The sequence below is a fragment of the Anas acuta genome, chromosome 6 (assembly GCF_963932015.1).
Source record: "Anas acuta chromosome 6, bAnaAcu1.1, whole genome shotgun sequence".
NCBI classification, from domain to species: Eukaryota; Metazoa; Chordata; class Aves; order Anseriformes; family Anatidae; genus Anas; species Anas acuta.
Window position 1 is genome coordinate 33,714,213 of NC_088984.1, and position 14,308 is coordinate 33,728,520.

General features: G+C 39.3%; 1 protein-coding gene across 3 annotated transcripts in view; it reads left to right on the forward strand.

Moving 5' to 3' along the window:
* The window catches only part of ZNF804A (zinc finger protein 804A), a 151,745-nt gene that overhangs the window by 98,439 nt on the left and 38,998 nt on the right, over window positions 1-14,308 (forward strand). For all 3 annotated transcript variants that reach the window (XM_068686434.1, XM_068686435.1, XM_068686436.1), the window contains exon 2: window positions 12,194-12,337. In XM_068686434.1, coding sequence (XP_068542535.1) covers window positions 12,194-12,337 — 144 coding nt within the window. The remainder of the gene's footprint in view (window positions 1-12,193; window positions 12,338-14,308) is intronic.

A 14,308-nucleotide genomic window follows, 5' to 3' on the forward strand; every position in this document is an offset into this window, starting at 1 on the left:
AATTAACATATTTTTAAAATCCCACAGGATATATTGATCCAAAAGAGCTGTCTCTGGCGTAACTTTGCAAGGTGGTGAGAGGTTGAACATTGGTGGGGAAGCAAAGCACAAGCTGTGTGTTGTGGCATTACCTCCTTGAGCCGCTGTCGTTGTTGTGCTTTTGTATTTGCGCAGCATTTGGCAGTAAAGATAGTCCTGATACTTCTTTCTGGTAAGGTCAGCACTAAAGCCACCCAGATTTGAAACTTCAGCTTGAGACTCTCCACTGTACTTACATTTTTTTCTTTCTGACGATGGTTTTTGCCTAATTTCACTATTTTTCATGGGTAACATCCTGTGGGGAATTTTCTTTGTGAGACTGAGCAAGGCCTGATGGTTTCCTAAATCCATTTCTGTTACCACAGGAAATTCAGCAAGACAGTAGATCATTTTAGCTACTAGGGAGCATATTTTAAGTCTGGTTTCTAAAGTTAGCTTTGTGCTAACATGTGCTGTATGCACACAGGTTAATGTACATGTGTATATGCATGAAATGGAAAGCCCATTTCAGCTGGAATTAACAAAGAAGCAAACAACTCAAAGTTTTTACATCCTACATGTTTTTGCAATACTGCAGGATCTCATAAATGCCAGGGAAGAGGAAAAGACCATAGTGTGAGGACGTAATCTGTGCATGTTGGACAATCTGCACCTGAAACTCAGGTCCAGATGAAATGAGTCTTCACTACTGCTGCTGGCTGAACTTGGATTTGAGAAAGAATAAAGTCCTAGAACCCTACCTTTAAGGTTTGGGAAAGCTTGGTTAGATATATCTGACCTTTGTGATTTCTGGTCACTGCTGCTTCAGGATCAATTTTTTTTAAGTGCTTCTCACTGAGCTCTGTATCCAGATGCCAGTTTTCTGAGCCATTTCATCTTGTGTTTAGCTTCTTTCCCAAGTAGCTATACTATAGCAATACGTTAGTATTAACCACAGATTAGCTGCAGTGCTGCTAATCTGACTGTTGTATCAGCAATATTGCAGATATGGTTTCTTTTTAACACAAATGAGTAGTGGGTTCAGAAATGCTAATGTCGCATACATTTCCTGGATTCTTCCTGCTGAAAAAGCATGTTGTGCATCATGCAGTTTCCATGGCACTGGGAATTTTTCTTTTGTTTATTTCTTCAAGGCAGCTGGAGCTCCTTTCAACTAAAAAAGAGAAACCTTTTGGCTGGGCAGGGATGGCTTAAGGCTAAGTGAGAATTGAATAATCCAAGAAAATGAAGCCTTTCAAAAAAAATATCACTTGTATGCAAGATATCAGTTTCTTTTACTGAATGCCTCAAGCTCACCACTGGTGCTGGAATCTCCTCAATATACATTTCTGTCCAGCACATTGAGCCATTATTTCCCTCTTCCTTCAATTCTTTTTTCCTATTTACATCGGAGGATCCTTGTTCCTTCAGGTCATGCTGCTTTTGTACCTGCTGAGCAGTTCACAATCCTAGCAACTCCTCCATGAGGACTAAATGTGAAGATCTTTGGATCTGCAGTTTTATGGAAAGCTAAATGCATATATTTATCAGTGCATAACACGTTAGGAGTCTTGCTTTTTATGACTGGTTTACACTAATTTCTTTCAGACCTGTTGCTATTAGCTTTGATTTTCCCCTCTGTAGTAGAGGTTGATTTGCTGGCTCCACATCTTATGCAAACACCCTGTTGTTTGGGCTTGCAGGATGCTGATGAAGCTGAACACCACATAACCACATATGTAAACTCGTTAAAGGTTTTAATTTTATATATTTTTCCCCAAATAAGCATTTTTTACCTAAATTAGCTTGCTGGTCTACATGAATGTGTGCTTGCACAGGAGGAATTGTGACTTGGAATTGAAGTGAAATCTTCCTGTTGAGGAGAAGGTTAACACTTAAACTTCTGGGGACTGTAAAACAGGTTTTGGTATTCTGTTGTGGGCTCTTAAAACAATGGGAACCTACAGGCACTGCTCACATAAAAATAGCCAGTAAGAAATATAGTTGTAAATGCTGAAGTTTCAAATTAATCTTGATGTTTTTGATGTTTACCTACTACTAGGAAAGGTACAGACAAGTGTGTTAGCACTGCTCACATTAGTTTTGTGTTTTAGCATCGCACTGTCTTTGGCTAGGTGGGCAGAAATGCTCCCTCCCACTTCAGCCAGGTCCGTCTCTAGTCTTGCCCTGAGCTTTTGTGAATCCGTATCAAAAAGGTTTTTGTTTGTTTGTTTTTTAACTGATACTGTGTCAGTCTCCGTGTTTTTGCTCAACTTCAGGGATTTTTGACAATTTGCTGTGAATAAAACAGGAGAGAAAATGGAGTGAAACGGAGATACGTGACTAAGGATCATTCTAGAGACATCGTCTATGCTAACACGTCAGCTTTAAGTATGGGTTTTCTTTGAGCAGACTTTGTCAATTTTGTGGATGCAGCTCACTTTCTCTGCACTTCTTTAACCACAGTTAACGTTCATGGATGATGCAGTGTGAATGCTTCTTTCCTCCTTTGTGTGTCCTTCTGGCAGTGAAAGGTGTCCTTCATGCAGCACTTCAGGCAGCCGAGCGGTGCAGGTACCGCCCCACTCCTGCCGCCGTTTTAAGAATCTCCTGGAAAATGTTGTCGGTGCTAATAGCTAGTCATTTGTAGATACCTTTCATCAGCTCTTGTACACAGTATGTAAGAAATTCACTGCCCAAACGCTTCCCTAGATAGGTAGGCAGCAAAGAGATGGGTAAAAGTGCTTTTCACGCCTTTTTTCTCTCTGACACTCAAGTCCAGAACCAGTTACCCAACAGTGTGTCTTGACGTGTGGCTGTACCGCAGTCCTTTGTTTTCTCCCCGTTTTCCAAGGTAAGGATGAAAAGCATCACATCAGCCTCAACCTTCCCTTCTCCCCTTTGGCCAGGAGGTGGAGGTAGAAAGCAGCGTGCCTGAAGGCTTTGTGTGTCCCTGGGAGCTGTAAGTGGCATTTTTGTTCCGCTTCCACCATCTGTCTTTCCCTTTTATTGAAATTGTCGAGTATCAACTATTCAGCTTTATGACCTAAAGTCTTCAAAACTTAAGTGTTACCATTCTCATAAAGTTGCTATTCTCATAAGTCACATCTATTCAAATACCTTTTTGTATAAGAGAGGCTCATCACAGTGATAAATGCTGAATCTGCCATTGCTCCTCATAAAATAATAATAATAAATAAATAACTAGGAAAAACTCATTTGAAGTTCTTGGAAAAAATGTATTTGGCATGAGAACAAAGCCCAGGCCCATCTCATCTCTAAGATGATACAGCTGGGTTTAAGACTGCAATAGGGTCACTCATCATTTAGATATTGTAGATCTGCCAAGGTAAATCAGGGCTCCTGCAGGACTCCTTTCATGCATTGGCAGCTTAACAAAACAACCTCAGAAAGATAAGGACAAAGTCTTCAAAACCAGTGTATGCCTTACTGCGGCTGTGGGGGGAAAGGGGAGGTGGGAGTGTATCTGCATGTGAGGAGGGATTGGTGTTTGTGTAACATCACTTGGAGAATAACAGTGACATAGTAATTCTGCTTTTTTTCATGTATTTTCCCATAAAACTCAACAACAGGCTTTTAGGTTAGAGGGGAAAAAAAGGAAAAGAAAAACACACAAAACCCCACAACAGACTTTTATATTTAAAAAGTTGTTTTAGGAACCTACTGTGTTTCCGTACTTCCAAGTGGCCCTAGGTGTAGAAATGCTGTGCGTGCCCATGCTGACAAAATTGTCATGTTGGTTCGTACATTGCAGAAGGACAAAATCCCAGACCATCTGCCATCAGCAGCCTCCATTGCACCATTGCAAGCCTGTAGGTTTTTTTGTGGGGCTTGGTTGGTTTGTTTGTTTTTTTTCCCTCAAGGTATTTTCTCTATGACATATTTAAGCTTAATTCTGTTTACCATTTAGGACTGTTTCTGTGGGCTTCAGTGTAGTTTTGTGAGGCTCTTGGCCAGAAAACACTGTGTAAAAAATGGATTCCTGGATGGTAGAGAGAAGAAGATCTGGTTTATTTACAGGTGCTGAAAGAAATAATACCTTTTTTTTTTTTTTTTTCTCCTGTTTTCACTTCTTCTGTCTATGGTAACAGGATTAATTTTAGGAAAATAAATACATATCGTCATACTGCATAATAATGCAAAATCTTAAGCTTTTGCCTATCCATAATTAGTCAAGTGAAGGAGCAGAGCGGTGTAATTCCTAGTGTTTCTTGTGTGTTTTCTAATGAGAGAACACCTAAAATCAAAAGTACCCTGGCACAAGCCTATGGGATGAATTCCATTTAATCACCATGTGTCTGTGCAGTCAGTCCAGTTGGATAAGGTGGCAGGGTGAAGCAGAATATCTTTCTTGTTCGCAGCTGGAAGTGTTTCCTACCTGCAGCCAGGACTTCCTAGGCAGAAGCATGCAACCCACAAGTGCTTTAGACCTTGCACTGCTCTGAGGTATCTTTTCAATGGCCAGTCACTGAAGTGCTTGTGGCACATCACTTCAAAGCACATAAAGTAAGGCTAGCAATGACGGGTCCCTGAAGCTATAAAAAGATGGTATATTTGCATGAGAAGGTTTAATGGTCTGGAAAGCCAGAGCAAAACGGAATCAGTAAAAGGGTCTGTAAAGAAAGCTCACTGAGCCTGCAGAGGGGGTTTCCACGAGCGTTTACTTCAATAAGCTCTGCTTGGAGCAAACACATCGACTGCGAAAACTCAGTGGACCTACTGAATTTAAAATATGATTTGAAACTTCCTCAGCAAGGCCAATAAATATATAGTGTGATGTTCATGGGTTTTGAGGCATTGTTGTATGTTTAAATAACATAGTTACTGTAAGTAGAATAATTTGTAATTTTAGTCACTCATGGAGAAACTGGGTTCTGGAGAGGAATCAAATGAAAATGAAAAAGAAATATCTTAATTTTAATTCAAATATCATTCTATTACCTCCCCTCCCCAAACAAAACAAACAACAACAAAAACTTTTAAAAATATAAACAGAAAGAGAAAATACAAGAAAAATGTTTTGAAAATTTAGCCAAGAAATTGCTATGGAGGATTATGATAAAAATCTTATATTTTTAGGAAAAAGAGCTGTCACAGTCAAGTACAGCAACTAAAGCTAGGAAAACTGAACTTGGTGCTCACCGAGGCCTCTGATCCTGAGCATGCAGATATTCAGGCTTTAATGCATGAGCTGTCCCATAGACTGATGCCATGTTCAAAGTTAAATATATTGTAGATGGCATCCAATTTTCTGGTTCCCCAATGCCTCAGCCAACTAAACTGGCGATTTTTACCATGCCAAAAACTAACTACACAAACAAATTAACGCTTGACAAGCTCTAGAGCAACTTTTAACACAGATTAATAGCTACCAGTCAATTGGCAGTGGGTTAAGTTCAGGTGAAATAAATCAACAAGTCCCCTTTCCCTATCTTTTGCCCTTCCCCTGGCTCTGAAACCACTGACCACATGTTGTTATGTCCCCTTTAGATGGAATGCTGCTGGGCATAAAAATCAAGATTTTTTCCAGTGTGTGGCTTTCGTGTTCAAGAGTGGTTTTCAGTCTGTTCTCGGGGTTGTGAGTTCTGTGGGGTTAAAAGGCACTTCATCTCGTTTAGGTTGGCATTGCAAGGATCAGAAACAAAAACCTGATTTTCCAAAGGATCTTAATTGCATTAGACACTTTCCTGTCAATGAAACCACGTTAAGGAGCAGTGAGAATCTTTAGATGCCCACATGCCTCCTGCAAGGAAACAAAATGCTGAAAATCAACCCCAAGGTTTTGCGATTTTGTTTGTTTGTTTTTTAAATCAAAATTCTGTTCAAATTAAAGCGTGTGACTGGACTGTTTCAGGTAGAGCAGCAAAGGCTCCTTCTTCCTCTGCTTATCATTTGACAGTGATAAACATTTAGTGAAAATGGTATTCTTCTTTTAACACATATCAGGAGGAAACCTGCCTTTGCTACAGCAAAACCTTCTTCTATTCCATCCTCTGTGGATTTCAGAAGATGAGTGGTGGTGATGGGGTAAGATAAATTTTTCTCCATTACAACCAGACCTGTGTTGGTTTTCTCACAAAACACTGGTGAAGAGCCCCTTCACAATACAGGTAGCCAGCAGAAACGTGTGGCCAGCTTTCGTATCACCTTTTGAGTGCATGCTCTGCCTGGAAATAGTATTTAGAGTGTTAGAATAAATAAATAATTCTACAGATATATGCACAAGAGTTAGTTTTAATGGCAAAAAAGCTAATCAAGTGATTTTATGAGTCCCAGTTAAAAGTAATTATACAGTTGAAAGTGCTTTAAGGAAGTTAATGAGACAGACAAATGTGATAACAAATTGCTGTCTCATCATTAGCTTCCTTTAAAGTTAATTCAGTCTTAACATTGCAGAGCACTGCTCTGCATTGCTCTGCTTTGTGCTGGTCTAGCTTTGTCCAAACTCTCATCCACCTCATCCGTCCATCCCTCAGTTAGTTGGGGGCTGCAGAATCCAGCTGGTGGCATCAGTCGGTGTGCTTGCAAAATGCGGTGTTTCCAAAATTGAGGATGCTGTTAGGAAGCAGGCAGCGCAAGTTGGAATACATTTTGCTATTTCCATCTGATTTCACTGTTATTTATCCTAATACTAGGGTTTGCACCTAAACAAGAATACTGTCCATGAAGCTGAGAGTACAATTTCATAGCTATTTGCATGTCTTCAGTAACATTTTCAAATATGCACACACCAGAATACTGATTAGCTCTCTTGTATGTAATAAGTGTTTTGGTCGCAGTTAGTTGTCTGCATGTAATCTTAAAGAGAAAACAAAGGTGGGGTGTTTTTCTTTCTTTTTTTTTTTTTTTTTTTGTTTGTTTCTTCTTTTCTTTTTCAACCTATGATGTTCTATTTATATAGGGGTCTTCGGGGTAGTGTTTCTTCCTTGGGCCCATAACCTTGCAGTGCAGCAAAGCACTGAAACCGTAGGGTCACTGCCTGTGGAAGCTACTTTGCCTGGAAGGACAATGTCAGGAGGGATCAAGAACCCAGTGAAATAACATCTGATGTATATGGCCTTGCGAGTTTTAGGTAGCTATCGTATCTCACAGCTAATGGGAAAGTCTCAAGTACAGTAACCGGGAAGATCTGCCAGTATTGTTGGTACTCATTTTCCCTGCCAGCCTCCTTTTCAAGTTAGGGTGAAACTGAAGCTTGCTATACACTGCTTGGAAATGAGTTTGCTAAGATCAATGAGTAATTTGATCAATGTATCTAATTGCTTTTTGCTTTGGCCTCACTGCCCTGATAAGGATAAGAACCTTATAAATAATTAGATTTGGTGCTAGAGTGCATTAATATTACTAATGCAGGATATTTTTTATTTATTCCTTCAAGTGCATCAGTGGATGATGTATAGACTGCGCACATGAGGAAGAAGTGATATAGGAAGATATAAAAACAAATTGTATGTACTGAGTAATACCAAGATAGATGGCAGAGGAGATGTTACTAAATTGTAAATTGTTGCTTTTTTTTTCAGTGAAATTTGCTGCTTCACACTGTCCTTCTAACACCTAGCAAATATACCAGAAATGAAGGAATCATTGTAGATTGTGTCCGTGGGTACGGGTTAACTGGTCTATGTGTGTGTGTGTCATATTTTCTAAGCAGATTCTATAAATACAGCTAAGATATAGAGTAGTTTTGCCAAAGCAAGAGAATTAGCTGGAGTTTTTTGACAGTGTTCAAAATATGCTTTTGCTGTTTTTTTATCAGGACAGAAAAAAAAAAAAAAAGCTTTAAATAGTTTTTGTCAAGGAAGGTTACACTGGAACATCTGTCAGGTCTAATGTGGTCTAATCCGGAGGTTCAGGCCAGAGCAGGCTAATCCTCTCTGGGATGACTGTACCAGTAAATTCTCCTGAAGAAGGGGTTTGTTTCTGTAATATGTTTTACTTTGCAGTGACTGCGTGCCTGACCCTTTTAAGTCTACAGTAAATGCGAAATAGCTTACTGCAATAAGAGGAGCTCACATTTCTTGGGAAGTAAGAGTATCGACGCTGGCAATCACCATGGTGTAGTTGCTATATTTTAATTTCAGGTTCTTACATGGTTCTCGTTTCCTGTTTAACCATTCTACAGGCAGCAAAAATATGAGCCTGCAGTGCAATAAATAAAGGCATCCCCTAGACTGAGGAATCCAGTAAACTTCCCAAAGTTGTCCATGGGAAGCATTAAATATTTCTGTAGCTTCCCTTCTTTCTTTCCCTTGTAGAACAGGAGCAGAAACTCCTGTCTCGGTGGGTAAAGGTAGCACCTCTGCAGATGAAGCCTGCTCTTTGTACAATTTGTCAGATACTTGCAGCAGCGTTTGCACAGGCTTAAGGATTTGGAGGGTGGAGAAGATGGATTTAGAGAAACAAAGCCAGCTGAGAGAGGTGATCACATATTAGAGGTCTTTCATATAAATTATGAAAGATGGCTACTGTGAGTTATAGCTGTAGGCTTTCAGACAATAAGCCTTTCAGGAAAAAATAATGAAATGAAGTGACACTGAGTTCTGAGTTTCATTACCAAACTGAATCATAATTCAAAGTTCTTTTAAAACTTCCAGCATGGTTTGCAATTTTTTTGATGGAACCGGGACTAAGTTTGATCATAGTTAACTGTTTTAAGTGGGTTTTTGGCTACCACTTTACTCCAGGAATATTCCTCTCCAGTAAGTCTCTGTCATTCCTCTCTGTCATCTGTTGCCAGCACTATCAAGGTCCAGGAACTATCATTTCTTACTGTCAGCTTTTGGGCAGCTGTCCCTCATCAAAATTCATAGCGCTAGCGAAAGCCTCCTCTTCCAAGGTAGTACTCTCCTCCAAATCAATACAAATAGTCTAACAGGCAGGGAAGCAGCAGCCTATATTCTCATATTTCCATTCCCTGCTCATCCTTGACATCGGACTTCCCTCAGCTCCTGATGCCAGCCAGCAATGGCAATTTATTCTCGCCAGCTGTGGGCAGCCTCCAGATCCCCACGGTCGATGTTGCTCTGAGCACTGGAGGGCCTTGGAAAGCACTTGGAAGCCTTGGAAAGGACCAACCTAAAGCAAATCGACAGAGGTGTTTGGAGAGGTGATTTGGTATCCTTTCCCACCACATTGGAATAAAATACAGGTTCCATCTGATGGTTTTAGGTCATAACATGAAGAAACTACTGTTTGATATTTCTTGAGTGTTTTGAGTGCAATGCAAAATTTTATAAAAATAAACACTGCTACTATTTCATTAGCAATTCCTTGATGCAAATATATTTCTGTTGCAGATAGATACCTCACAGTCCACAATTACTAGTTAATGCTTTTTGCCCGTGTTTAGATCACGGTGATCAGGGTGTCTCACCAGCTAGGTTGGTTAACAGCCATTGCCCCTCCTGCAGCCACTTAGGAACACACTCATGTTCCTCTGTATCATGCAGAGAATCAACTACCTGCCAGTTTTTAAAGTGGCATCCCATTCTTCCACGCAGTGCGTGCTGTCTTCGTAATTACCCCATTTCCTGCACGTAGTTCAGCAAATCAAATGAAATTTAGTAATTGAATAGAAACTTCTCCTGCCAGCAAAATATAGCTCAGCAGCAAGTAATGTAGGTGATAAAGGAGTTGTATAAAAACGTTGGCTGAGTGCTCTATGGTGATTTAAAAGAATGTGTATGTTAAGAGTTAATACAAAAAAAGAATAGGAAATAAAATGGAGAGCATTAATATAGGACTGTATGGCACCACAGTGTATCTGGTTATCGTGTTGTCGTGTCAGAGAGGAGATGATAGTTAGCAAAGCCTTGGAGGCTGCAAAAAGGACCAGGACAAATAATGAGTGACCTGGGTATGAGGAATGACTGAATACACATGCCTGGGAGACTGTGTGGAAGGGGTGTATGTAATTACAAAAGGCTCAGACAAAGAAAATAAAACATGTATGTTCGTGAGCTCTCCCAGTAAGAGAACAAAAAAGAAACTTCAATGCAGCTTCAAAACAAAGAGAAGGGAGTGGTCCTTAGTAAAGGGTCGCTTTGCCTTGGTGTTGTACCCAGCAAAATTTTACACAGGTTCCAAATGTTGACCCGGTCCAGCACAGCCTATGTTCCTAACATCAAATACTTCTGGGTTTTAAACACTTCAATCTTGTCACATAAAAATCCCATATTTTCCCTTCCTGTGTCCGTGAGCAAATTCCACTAATATTTTCCCTCTACTTATCATCTATTTTAGATGATGTGATAATAATCTTTATATTGCCTCTAAAACATTAATATAATATTGAAATATAAAATTAACCCTTCCCACCAAAGAACTCCAGCTGAAGGATTGTAGTAGTAGAAACCCCAAGGTACCGATGAGAGTAGGTGCTTACTTTGCAGCCCAGTTGCTCACAGGGTTCCCCTGTCTCTGTTCCATTGGGACGTGCTGGGCGTGCCAGGTACAACTGCAGAGTAGATCCCATTCAGGTTAGTTCTGCTACATAATAATTATATTGTTTCCAAAAAGGTGCCTTATGTCAAGAGGAACACCAACTGCATTACATAATTTGACTGCCTTATGTTAGTATGTCTTGTGAAATTTTACTCGAGGGTTATTCAGTGTGTTGGGATCTCTTTATACAAGAAAGGTTATTGTTTATTTCACTGTTCTTGCCTTAGAATCCATCACATTTGCTGTTCTCCTACACAATTATCATATATAATATTTCAGAGTTCTGATAATCCCCCAAATATACAATTTCCTCCTCGTTTTTTTGTTCTGAGAAATCAAAATACGATGGCATTCCTTTGTAGGCTATGAGGATTATTTTTAAGCTATTTCATGCCCTTAGGGCTTGATGTGCTGTCCCCACTACTTTCTTAAACATAAGCGTCTTAGTAATAATTGAAGGGGTTAAAACCCTATAGTTCGTTACTCATTATTACCAAGAACTAATTACAGAGTTTCTAGGATAAGTTTCCATAAAGTATAAGTGTATTTCAAAGTGTAAATATATTTATAAGTCTTCAAATAATGTGTTTTTTGTTTTTTGTTTTTTTTTTTTTTAATTAAACAGATTTTATGCAACATCAGTCTAAAAATGTCCTAGAAATAGGTGAGTTCCTCTTGTGTCAGCCAGTATTCAAAACCCAGTCCTGAAGTGATTTTTGCAATTCTTTTAATGGGCAAAATTGAACGAGGGAGGAGCTCTGTTGGGATCTGAATCAGTGGTGTTTGCTAACAGTCTGATCACACTGAATTATATTTAAGTACAATGTTAAATATGTGCCTTTGGTTATCTGTATTTTCGTAAACAATATTTGCTGCAGTTGGGATTTTAGGGTCAATTCTGTCTCGGATTTGTCAAGAGCAGGTGGCATTTCACTCAAGTTAAATGTGCTCAATATGTAACTGGTGCTCAACTAATTTGAGATGACAGACCGTTTCCATGCTCTTTCTGAACAGGCCACATTGTCATCAAAAAATTCAGGAAATTAATAAATATGGCTTGTATATAATTCGCTGATAAATAATAAGCAGGTTGTTTTTAATGCTTTTGCTTATGTATGGTAAATGGAGATGCCGGCCTTCTTTTCTAATGCTGGATGACAAATAGCAAAGCTATGGAAAATATTCATTACATCTCAGCTATGAAAGCATTCATCATGTTTTAATGTATACCTGTGTTCAAGAGGGACACAGCAGAGTTCCTTTTAATTTTTTTTTCACTTTAAGAAGCACACTTCATTGTGAAAGTCTCATAACTAAATTATTGGAGTTTGTGTCTGTGATTATTCTGCTGAGGCATATTACCTACCAGATCATCTGGGCACTGAATCTTTGGTAGAAGTTAACTGGAAAATAACCTTCAACATGATAAATATTTGTATTTGGAAAGGACCTGAGGAAATCCATCTGTAGCCTAACGTCTGACAGAGCCCCTAAGGGGAGCTGGCAACTGTATAGCAAATTGAAGTGTGCAAATCCTGAGCCTCTCAGCAGATACAGTAAATATGTGCAGTGTAACACAGCAAATATGTGAAGGCTTTTAGTTATGGAGGTGTGTAAATGTTTACAAATATGATTAACTGCAGAGCACAAAATCCATTCGCAGTATCAAAGGAAAATACTAAAATTCCTTTTTCCCACCCCCTTCCAGGATTATGCTGAAAAGAAAAACACGATAGCAAAAGCCCTGGAAGATCTTAAAGCCAACTTCTACTGTGAACTCTGTGACAAGCAGTACTATAAACATCAGGAGTTTGACAATCACATTAACTCTTATGATCATGCTCACAAACAGGTAAGAGGAATCTGCTCACTACTTAAACTGGGTTCCAGCGTGAATGTTGACGTTTTTGGTTTCCATGTCCTTTGGGTTGGCTTGAAAATCACAGTTGTCAAATTTCAGATTCTGGGAAGCAAAAATAGGCACTTTTCTTAGAAACACGTCATAACATAAAGATTTTACAGCCAAAAATTCTGATCTGTAAGGAATGGGGAATGCTCTAAGGGAAATGCGAACAGTTATATGATAAAAAGGTAAAAGGAATGATGAAAATGTAAATGTAGAATTCACTTGTCATCAGTTTAATTTTGCATATCAGTAAATGCTGTGATGTATTTAAGAGATTGCAAGGAAGCATTTGTGTCGCAACAGGTGTGAGTAGGAAGCTTGACATAGTCTTTGGTAAACTTTCTTTTCACAACTGCATGTGTGTGAAATGGGCCACAATTTTACTTAAATGCACTGCATATAGAAAATCAAGGTAATGAAAAGTTTCTGGCTCAGTTCACAATAAGGTAAGTGTAAGCTTTTAAACACTGGAATTTACAGTTTTACCGCCATGTTTTATCACCGCACCTCCAAGTTCCATATCCTGCTTTTATAGCATAGTGAGAGAGGCAACACACCCGTCTCATAAGGCAATGGCATACCAGTGCAACCTCATAGTCTCCAGAGGGTCAAAACTGTATTATTTAGAGGAAAATGCAATTCATTGACTTCACCAAAAAAATACATAATGATCTAACCATACAGAAACTTTCTACTCAGTCCAATTAGCTGGTTATTATCCTTTATCTTTGTTTTATCTGGTGAAATCATAGGGTTCTTGATCAAGATCGATTGCTTTTCATTCTAATTGAATCTCCTTTTGTCCTGTAGCTCCCTTCAGGTTGAGGGCAGATGCTATCAGCTTTACATTTTGTGATTTTTCAATTTAGTGTTGAGAGCTATGGAGCTGTAGACCTCATCAACAATAGCAGTGTATGAGAAGCTAGAGAGAAAGCTGTATTAGGTGAGAAATTAGCAGGTAGCTTCCTTGCGTCCTATAGATACTTATTGTGAGTCGTAAGAATTTGTAGTCGAAATACAGCTAGAACTGATTCTTCAGGCATTGTCACACAGCACCACCTCACTGATAGAGGGCAAGGGAATAAAGTGATGGGCAGAATTTTCCCCACTTGAACTTTCTTAGAAATGTTTAAAGTGCTCTGAAGCACTTTCAAATAATGAGAACCTGAAGGCTGCAGTAATTGCTCCTCTCTCTATTCAGTACTGATGAAAAATGGATTTTGAAAGCAAGGTCAGGCACGAGACTTGTTTTCAGTGGTTCACACAGCTACTTCTCCTTTTTAATCACTTTAGACAGGAGATGCTGGGCACCACACCAGCATTTGGAGTGCAGCAGGTCCTGCCTCTGCACCTTTTGGGTAGGGGCCTTGGTGTCTGTGTTTGTTTGTATCTTTGTGGATGTAGCTGGTGAAACCCAAGAAGCCATCCTCTTCCTACATAAGACAACCACAACTCTAATCTCCTTGGTGGGAAATCAGACAAAAGTTTCCAGTTCTCCAGTAGAACAAGTTGTATGGATGCTTGTTGCAACTAAGTGAACATGTTCTGTAATACTACTGGAAAATGAGACCATCAATTCCTGAGATTAAAATGTTAGGTAAAATTTAGTTCTTCTGGAATATTTTCTGTGGCAGTTTTTAGTGGAGGGGAATGAACAACTGACCTGTCCATGGATTTTGCTTCATATTTTTCTCCAACTTTCTCCATTCAATCCCACCTTTCTCCTAATAATGGGCAGGTAAGGGGAAGCATTTGTAGAAAGTTTCCTGTGATCCCAGAACAGTCATAAGCATATGCAGCCAGTTAGGTTTCACTTGGTTCCAAGCACCCGACAGTGTCTTTCCAGTGATAAAGCAGATGAAAAACTTCTGCCCAAACCTGAGTTCATCCCAGCTCTACTGAAAAGCCTTATGTAAT